The sequence below is a fragment of the Eptesicus fuscus genome, chromosome 13 (genome assembly GCF_027574615.1).
Source record: "Eptesicus fuscus isolate TK198812 chromosome 13, DD_ASM_mEF_20220401, whole genome shotgun sequence".
Classification (NCBI taxonomy): Eukaryota; Metazoa; Chordata; class Mammalia; order Chiroptera; family Vespertilionidae; genus Eptesicus; species Eptesicus fuscus.
The window spans coordinates 27,668,028-27,678,475 of NC_072485.1; the positions used below are offsets into that span (position 1 = coordinate 27,668,028).

Sequence of the window (10,448 nt, forward strand, 5' to 3'; positions counted from 1 at the left end):
GGCTTCCTCTGTTACCTAGGAAACCTTGCTCTCTGTGGCTGTAGCCATCTTGGTTTGGGTTAATTTGCATACTCGCTCTGATTGGATGGTGGGCGTGGCTTGTGGGTGTGTCGGAGGTATGGTCAATTTGCATATTTGTCTATTATTAGATAGGATATATTTATGCCCTAGCCAGTTTGGCTTAGTGCATAGAGCGTTGGCCTGTGGACTGAAGAGTCCCAGGTTCGATTCCAGTCAAGAGCACATGCCTGGGTTGCCGGCTTGGTTCCCAGTAGGTGGCGTGCAGGAGGCAGCCAATCAATGGTTCCCTGCCATCATTGATGCTTCTATCTCTCTCTTCCTCTCCCTTCCTCTCTGAAATCAATAAAAATATATTTTAAAAAAGTATGTGGGGGTAAGGGAGAGAGATCAACCAAAAGACTTGTATGCATCCATATAAGCCTAACCAATGAACACAGACAACATGGGGGTGAGGGCATGAGTGGGGGTGGGGGTGGGGGGGAATGGGGGAATAAATACATATGTAACACCTTAATCATTAAAGAAATTTTTAAAGGTATGTATTTATATATAAATACATATACATATATACATATCTAATCTAATAATAGACAAATATGCAAATTGACCGCACCTTCGCTACACCTAAGCCACGCCCACCAGCCAAGCCACGCCCACCAACCAATCAGGACGAGTATGCAAATTGCCCCAACAAAGATGGCGGCTGATTTGCATATCAAGACAGTGTCGAAAGAAGCCAAGAGCTGCAAAGGGGAGTAAAGCTTCGAAGAAGCAAGCAAGCCAGGAGGGCGGGGGGAGGAGAAGGGAGGAGCGAAGTCAGGGCCGTGGGCGAAGGGAAACGAAGGCGGGCTGGAGGAGAAGGCGGGGCCGGCGGCAAGGGCGGAGCGGAGGCGGGGCCGGGGGCGAAGGGAAACGAGGGCGGGCTGGTGGAGAAGGCGAGGTGGGCGGCAAGGGCGGGGCGGAGGCGGGGCCGGGGCTGAAGGGAAACACGGGCGGTCTGGAGGAGAAGGCGGGGCTGGTGACAAGGGCGGGGCGGAGGCGGGGCCGGGGGCGAAGGGAAACGCGGGCGGTCTGGAGGAGAAGGCGAGGTGGGCGGCAAGGGCGGGGCGGAGGCGGGGCCGGGGGCGAAGGGAAACGCGGGCGGTCTGGAGGAGAAGGCGAGGTGGGCGGCAAGGGCGGGGCGGAGGCGGGGCCGGGGGCGAAGGGAAACGCGGGCAGTCTGGAGGAGAAGGTGAGGCGGGTGATAAAGGCGGGGCGGAGGCGGGGCCGGGGGCGAAGGGAAACGCGGGCCGGAGAAGGCGGGGCGGGTGACAAGGGCGGGGCGGAGGCGGGGCCGGGGGAGGAGGCGGGGCCGGGGGCGGAGGGAAACACGGGCGGGGTGGAGAAGGCGAGGCGGGCGGCAAGGGCGGGGCGGAGGCGGGGCCGGAGGCGGGGCCGGGGGCGAAGGGAAAAGCAGGCTGGCCGGAGGAGAAGGTGAGGCGGGTGGCAAGGGCGGGGCGGGGCGGAGGCGGGCGACAAGGGCGGAGCAAAGGGAAATGCGGGCGGGCTGGAGGAGAAGGTGAGGCGGGTGATAAAGGCGGAGCGGAGGCGGGGCTGGGGGCGAAGGGAAATGCGGGAGGGCCGGAGGAGAAGGCGAGGCGGGCGGCAAGGGAGGAACGGAGGCGGGGTAGAGTGCAGCAGGAAATCCCATTGCAGGAATTTTCCTGCAACGGGAAAGCTAGTATAATATATAAGTACATGAGTATATGTATATATATATGAATGCATATACATTTAAAATATAGATTGAAAATATAAAACTTAATTTGAACAAAAATTGAATGAATCTATACTAATAAAAGGGTAATATGCTAATTAGACTGGTTAGACCAGACATCTTCTGGATGTCAAACTTCCTTCTGGACAAAGCCACGGTGAGGGGGGGCCAAGGCAGAGGCTGTTAGGGGCGATCAGGCTGACAGGGAGCAGTTAGTGGGGGACCAGGCCGTCAGGAGGGCAGTTAGGGGGCGACTAGGCTGACAGGAGGGCAGTTAGGGGGTGACCAGGCCAGCAAGCAGAGGCAGTTAGGGGTTACCAGGCCAGCAGGGGACCAGTTAGGGGGTGATCAGGCCAGCAAGCAGAGACAGGGGGCGACCAGGCTGGCAGGGGAGCAGTTAGGGGGCAGCCAGGCTGGCAGGGGAGCAGTTAGGGGGCAGCCAGGTTGGCAGGGGAGCAGTTAAGGGGTGGCCAGGCCGGCAGGGGGGAAGTTAGGGGGCCACTAGGCCAGCAAGCAGAGGCAGTTAGGGGCAATCAGGCAGGCAGGTAGAGTGGTTAGGGGTGATCAGGCAGGCAGGCGAGCAGTTAGGAGCCAGTGGTCCCAGATTATGAGGGGGATGTCCGACTGATGGTTTAGGGATGGGGCCTATAGGGATGGGGCCTAAACCATCAGTCGGACATCACCCAAGGGGTCCCAGATTGGAAAGGGTGAAGGCTGGGCTGAGGGATCCCCCCACCGTGCATGAATTTCATGCACTGGGCCTCTAGAAATATATAATTCTTCAACTTAGTCTTTTTCAGATACACCATATATTGTTCATGAAATGTTTATGGCATTATATCTCAATACTATTCTAGAATATGGATGATATGAGCATTACTATCCTGTATGGATATTTAGGTTGTCTCCTGTCTTTTAATGTGACAGTAATTATCTTTGTACATACGTTCTCGTGCCCATCCGAGAGTATTGCAATAGGTTAGGATCCTTAAAATGGAATTGCTGGATCAAAGGGTGTGCACATTTCAATACTGTCCTACCAAAACACAAAAGCAAAATCAATTTATACTTAATTTACTTTGCACTTGTGTATGAGAATGGTTCCTTCCTTGCATGACTTTTAAATTTGGAAAATGAATATGACAGTATTATATGATTAAGGAAGGTGAAGGAGCTTTTGAAGTCACCTTGCCTTCATCATTATTTTACAAATGAAACTAGGATCCTAAAAGATAATGATTAGTTTAAAGCTATGGATAATGAGTCAGAATTCAGACATGAACCCATCTCATAGGTCGCCTTTTCATTGTGCTGATAATTTCTTCTGTTGTGTAGTAGTTTTTAATTTGATGTAGTTCTACTTGTTTATTTTTGCTTCTGTTGTTTGTATTTTTGGTGTCACACCCATGAAATCATTGATTAGACCAATTTCAAGGAGCTATTTTTGTAGGTTTTCTGTGATTTTGATTGTTTCATGTCTTACATTTAAGTCTTGAAATCTTTTTGAGTTAACTTTGTGAGTGTATAAGAGAGGGGTCCAGTTACATTATTTTGCATGTAAATATTCAGTTTTCCCAGCACCATTTATTGAAGAGACCATCTTTTCCTCTTAGAGTATTTTGACTTTCATTGATTGGGTCTATATCTAGCAATTTACTATTGCTTCCTTTTATTTGTTCCTTCTTTTCTATTTTTTTTTTCCTTTCCATTGTGTACTTGCTTTTGGACTGAGTATTTTTTATGATTCTGTTTTTTTTTCTCCTCTAGTGGAATATTACCCATACCTGTCTGTTTGCTTTGAGTTATTACTCTAAGGCATTGTTTTCCAAACTGCATTCCTTGGATCCATATCACCTGGGAACCTGGGAATTGTTAGAAAAGAAAATTCTTGAGCCCTCTTCAAGATCTGCTGAATCTAAAGCTCTAAGGATGGGGCTCAGCTATCTGTGGTCTGTGAAGTTGCTCAGGTGATTCTGATAAAGCTGAAATTGGAGAAACATTGTTTTAGGTTTACAGTATACATCATTATCTCATCACAGTATACTTCAGATAGTGTTACACCATTGCATGTACTTCCAGTGTCCCTGCATCTTTTTGGCTTTTGTTCTTATTCATGTTACTTCCAAATTTGCTTTAAACTTCAAAATGTATTGCTATTGCTTTTGTTTTAAACATCAATCATATTTTAAAGAGATAAAAATTAGACAAAATATACATTCTATTTATTCACTGATTCACCATTCACCATTTTGGTCCTCTTAATTTGGGGGGTGGAGGTGGGGATGGGTGCAGTAGATTCAAATTTCCCTTTTGATTTTATTCTCCATTCTGAAGAATTCCCTTCAATATATTTTATAGTGCTGGTTGGCTGGCAATAAATTATCTCACCTTTTGTTCGAAAGTTTGTATTCCATCTTCACTTTTGAAAATTATTTTTGTTTGGTATCAAATTTGTTTGGTATAGAACTGTCTGGCAGTAGCAGTGTGGTGGCTGGGTGGCTGATGCCACAGTGGCAGCAGTGAAGGTCATCTCAGCACAGCAGTTTGAGGAGCTGCTGTACCTCAGATGTCCCCCTGTGGTTCATTTTTGTCACCATGGGCTCCACAGTGTGATCAGATGAATAGTGTGATGGCAGGCTTAGCCAAAGAATACCTCCAAGTTTCATTTGTGAAGTTGGAAGCTCTACCTGAAGTATCTAAAAAATATGAAATTATTTCTGTTTTTCAAGAATTCTGAAAAAAATTACTGATTAGATGGTGCACATGCACCAGAATTGACCAAAAATGTTCGGCGACATGCACCCATGGGCACCTTCCCAACCCAGTGGTCATGAGCATCGAAAGAAGACCTCAACCTTCACCTAAAGAATTGAACTCATGCTGCTGCCTGCATGATGTTTATGAAAGGGACTCTGCAGGAGCCTCACTGTGGTTTCAGCAAGCAGATGGTGGAAATTGTCAACAAACACAATGTTCAGTTTAGGAGTGTTGGTATCTTCTCGGATGAAGAAGTTCATTAGGGCCTCCAAACCTATTTCAATTGGCCCCCCTCTCCCCAGCTCTAGGTTTCTGGCAAGCTCATAGGAGGACTTAACATAGTGAAGAAGCTGAAAGCATCTGAAGAACTAGATACAATTTGCCCCAAAGCTCCCAAAGTAGAGGCAAGGCTCACAGTCCTGACAAATAAAGCTTCTGTGATGCTCCATGCAAGGAAACACACAGGAAGCTAAATGTGGATTCAGCAAACAAATTCAATAGGACTGATATTGAAAACGGGTCATTTGATATACTGGAGGATGGAGAAGTTCTGCAAGGATTGAAAACATATTCCAATTGCCCAACCTACCCTCAGCTGTATGAGAAAGGGGAGCTTGGAGGGCTGAACATGGTTAAAGACCTGAAAGAAAATGGTGAATTGATGCTGCCACTGGAAGGACAAAATAAATGTAAGATGTGGTACCCAACTAGTGCAGGGAATAGTTACAGTGGAACAGCGTATGAGTCAATCCTCAGACATGGACGAGGAGGAGAAAAGCCTTCTTCCCCAGTCTGGCTCTGTGTACCGCAGAAGGTTGTGCTAAATAAATGTATGCTATGTTTTGTTCCACCAAAAATAGAATACATTAAACATCTTCAAATTCAATTTTTTAAAAAAGAATTCTCTTGGTATCCAATAGGTGACATTTTCTTTTTTGTCTTTCAGCACTTTGAAGATAGCACTTCATTGCCTTCTGACTTGCATAGTTTGTGAAAAGATGTCCATCTTTCATCTTTTGCTAATTATTTATAATGTGTTTTTTTCCCCCTCCAGCTGCTTTTATATTTTTCTCTTTGTCACTGGCTTTCATAGTTTTACTATAAGTTGCCTTATGTAGTTTTCTTTTTGTGTATTCTCCTTGGGGGTTCATTAAATTCTTATTCTTGAGTCAATGTGTTTGTTTTCATTCAATTGGGGGAAAAAAATTTATCAGTTACTCCTAAATGTGTTTTTTTTTCCTTTTTCCCTTCTGTCATCTGTCATTGTTGGGACCACAGTTACATATAGTTTAGACTAGTTGACATTGTCCCATAGGTCACTGAAGCTTTGTTTTTTTTTTGTTTGTTGTCATCATTTTTTAAAATATTTATTTCTCTGTATGTTTCCATGTTGATAGATTCTAGTGCCGACTTCATGCTTACAATATGTTTTCTTCTTCAGTGCCTAGTCTTCTGTTAACCCATAGTATATGTATAATTTTAAATACTGCCATTAATCATTGCAATTTCCATGTAGGCCTTTAAAAACCTTCTATTTCTCTTCTCATTGTGTTGATTTTTGTCTTTAAACATATGAAGCATGATTCCCATCATTGTTTCAATGACCATGTCTGATAATTCCATCATTTCTATCATTCTGGGCCTTTTTCTATTGACCTACCTTTCTCCTTGTATTAGTTTGCTAGGGCTTCCATAACAATATCCTGAAGACTAAATGGATTAAATAGTAGAAATTTATCTTCTCACAGTTCTGGGGGCTGGGAATCTAAGATCGAAATGTCAGCAGGGTTGATTTCCTATGAGACCTCCCTTCTTGGCTTACAGATGAGCACTCTCTTATTGCCTCTTTACATAGACATTTTTCTATTCATGTCTCTTTGTATATCCATATTTTCTCTTCTTATAAAGACACTAGTCAAGTTGGGTAGGATCTACTCTAACAGCCTCGTTTTAACTTAATCACATGTATAAAGGTCCTATCTCCAAATATAGCTACCTTCTGAGGTACTGTAGGTTAGAGATTCAACATATGAATTGGGGTGGGACACAATTCAGCCCCTAACACTCCTAGTTATAGTTGATAATTTCTTGCTTTATTCATTCCTTATAATTTTTGATTGAATTCTGCACACTATGAAGTTTAGATGTCAAATGCCAAATTTTGATTTATTCTTTTCTATATTGCTGGATTTGTGTTTGGCAGAATGTTTTGTTACTTGGGTTAAGTTTTTCAAGGATTGCTTTTGAGCTTTGTTAGTATAGGTCTAGAGCAGCCTGCAATCTAAGGCTGATTTTACCAATATCCACTTTACCTTTTTAACAAGTAAAGTGGTACCTTTCTAGAACACTCACTACCCATTGCCCATGTATTGCATATAGATCTTTCCATTCTGGCTTATGGGAATATGAATTATTCTCAAGCTTATGTAAACTCTGAACTGCACTTGACATACTGCTCCCTGAAAGTTCCTTACTGAGATTCATATGATTTTTTTTTCTCAGACATGAGCAAATCAGTATTGAACCCAACACTTAAAGATACTCCTCTATAGATCTCTAGAGCTTCTTTCTGTAGATATCTCGTCCATTCCATATTCTGCTCTAAATTCTAGCTACTTTGGCCTGCACAAATGCTGTTTGTCTCCTGAACTCAGCGAGACCACTAACCAGTGCTGCAGCCAGTAGCTTGCCTCCAGGCAATAAGCAGAGACAGTTTCTGGATCCCATTGTTTTTTCCTCTTTCTCAGGGTTCACTGTTCTCTTCTGCCTATTGTCCAGTTTCTGCAAATACTTGTTTCATATATCTTCTTTTTTTCAAGGTTTTTAATGCTGGAGGGTAAATCTAGTCCCCAATCATAACTGCAGGGAAAGTTTTGTTTTCATAGTTCTTTGATGTATTTTTCAAGATGTAAAGTTATAATAAAATCATTTTTCAGTATTTATTATAAAGTTTTTGTACCCATTTAAATGAATTCACTGTCTTTTTTCCAGCACCAATTATTTTCAGACAGTGAGGACATACTGTATTTGTCTAAGATATATGAATTGTTAATCATGTCTCAGGAAGAATTCCGGCAAGTCAACAAATATGGAAGAAGATTATTGTGAAATATTTGTCATTTCCTGGGATTTATTTAGACTATTTGTTAAGGATATGTATAATTTATCTACTAAACTTTTATGTTAGCAAATAATAAAACCTGCTTGGCATTTGTTATAATTATTGTAGTGCATAAACGAAAGAGAAAATGTATCCAGATTAATGTTTTTTTCTTTCAATGAGGATATAAATCAGTAACTTAAAATTATCCTTTCAAATCAGTAATGCCTTTTCTTTCTCTTCTCAAATTCATCACTGCCCATGCAAATTTATGGAACCTTTAGGAAAAATATATATAAAACAACTATAAGAGAACATTGACATGATGTGGTGTGGATGAACATTTATCAACTGCTGCTGTTGGTGTAGTTTCTGCCCTCGCCAGTGGCATGTAATGAAAAGGTTAAGGCAGACTGCTCACTCTCTGATAATAAGCAAATATGTGCTCAGAGTTACATTCTTTGAATTTTCCTGAATTCTAGTATGGAAAGCATGAGGTAAATAAAATATCTCCTGAGTGATCATCTACATCTGAAAATAACTAAAAAAAAATTGTTTTTAGTAGGCCCAGCAGCAGGAAATTAACTTTGTTAATACCTTACACATGCTCATAAAGCGTACTTCTTGTTACGTTCTGCCAAATTTTCCACCTGATTTTCCATTTTCTCCCTCTTCCTTCCCAGGAAAACAGTTGGTGTGTTTTGCTGTGGACCCCGATCAATTTCTAAGACTCTTCGTAAACTGAGTAACCAAAACAACTCATATGGGACAAGATTTGAATACAATAAAGAATCTTTCAGCTGAAAACCTGGGACTTAAAGAAGGAATGAGTGCAATTGCTAACACTTTGAAATTCAAACAGCTATCCTCTGCCAAAGAATAGCAAGGCTTTCTTATTTATGATTATTTAAAATGGAAATACAGAGAATGAGGCAAGATGACAGGTCACAGTACACCAAAGAGGCCCTGAAGAATATCTGATGTGATGATTCACTTTTCCAGGCTAGAATTAAAACTATTAGATGCCCACTGTTGATTTTTATGGCAGATTCAAGAACTCCCTAGTGAGGAGCTACACTTTCTCACTGTGAGGCTGATAGATAGCCTTGGTCTTCTTTAAATTGTTTTTGGTTGAACAAATGGAAGATTGAACAAAATTAAAAAATTCATTGAAACTCAGATTACATTTTTCACCTAAGAATAACAGAGTGGCTTTGATTTAGAAAAACTCCAGGCAAATATATTAGATGTTTTAAGATACAGCATAAGACTCTCTATTGATACGGGTACTTTGTGTCAATATCTAATTTTCCTCACTACTGAGCTAATACCTCTACTTGATGTCTTTAGACTTTATGCTGAATGAATCTTTTACAGATGTATCTATTTTTATATCCCCCCCTCTTCTATCTAGGGAAATCTTCCCTCCCTTGGCATGCATTAGGCATAATTATTTAATCAGTCATATTTACCCTCAATTTATTTAATCAATTACTGCTGCATAGTAATGAGGAAATATTATTGCTATAAATTATAAAAGGATATAGATCTAATAAGTTTTTTTCCACTTTTCAGCATTGTGATCTCTGTTATTTTTCATTACTTTCCCCCCAGCATAGTTTGTCTTAGTTTTCAACCTCTTTTTAAAAATACATTTTTACTGATTTTTAGAGAGAGAGAGATAGAAAGATAGAAACATTGATGAGAGAGGAACATCATCATCGATTGGCTGCCTCCTGCGTGCCCCCTACTGGGGATCGAGCCTGCAGCCTGGGTATGTGCCCTGACCAAGAATCGAACTGGAGACCTCTTGGTTCCTGGGTTGATGCTCAATCGCTGAGCCACACCCGCTAGGCTTCAGCCTCTTAAGGTACTTTGTTTATTTGCACTTTGAAACCAAAGGGCATCATGTCGGTCAGTGGTCACTGAGATAGATACAAGATCTCTCTTTTGTCACGCATTGGTTATGTTGAAGATATTTAAAGTATAGTCACATCCCTAATAGGAAATCTGTATTTTACTTCCTACACAAGATGAAATATTTCATTAGTTATTCAAGTTCAGAATCCAGCAATATTATTGCTGTACCACCTGGTATTCTGGGTCTCCATAGGGAATTACTGAGTTTAAAGTCATTGTTAGGCTTACTCTGTGTGATCCTATCAATTCATGTTCCCTGGCCATTATATTGGCCCACAGGAAGACTCACTTCATTACCTTAGGAATTAAGGCATTTTTACAGTTTAGTGATTTTGTTTTGTCGACATTTATCAGTTGCTATCAAATATAGCACATTGCTGAAATCAGCACCATAACTTCTCTTGCCTTTGTTAAAATTTTGCATGATGTAATATAAGTTGATAGATGCTACTGTCATTTTTTTTTTTTTTGCTCTGATTTACCAATAACAATCAAGCATGTTGTACCATCCAGCATTGAATTCCCATAAACATATTACTTACAGATATTTCTTCCTCTCTTTGGAATTCTTTCTTCTCCCTTCTGTGGAAGGTGAGTCAGAAAAAGACATGGGAAATGTGCAATGTTCCTGCAGATTTAGCTCTGAAGACATAGTTAATAAATAGTACATCTTGGCAACACTTTCTAAGTTAAAAATAATTTTCATAAAAACACATAATAGAAAGAACCAGTAAAAATAAATTTAGTACAAGCTTGATGTGCAATACTGACTCTTTACTGATCATAATTTATTGAAGTGATTATATTAATACACCTAATTTCACTAAAACATGTGGAAGATTTTTCAAAGAAGAAGTAATCTTTCGGAGTGAGTAGGTCTGCTATTCTAGATGA

At 41.3% G+C, this 10,448-nt stretch overlaps 1 protein-coding gene and 1 pseudogene across 1 annotated transcript in view; both read left to right on the forward strand.

The window, feature by feature from the left end:
• Positions 1-10,149, forward strand: part of NOX4 (NADPH oxidase 4) — a 163,895-nt gene extending 153,746 nt beyond the window's left edge. The window contains exon 18 of the mRNA XM_008153612.3: positions 8,318-10,149. Coding sequence (XP_008151834.1) covers positions 8,318-8,438 — 121 coding nt within the window. The 3' untranslated portion in view covers positions 8,439-10,149. The remainder of the gene's footprint in view (positions 1-8,317) is intronic.
• LOC103297014 (glutaredoxin-3-like) lies at positions 4,613-5,458 on the forward strand (annotated as a pseudogene).
• Positions 10,150-10,448: the final 299 nt, after the last annotated feature.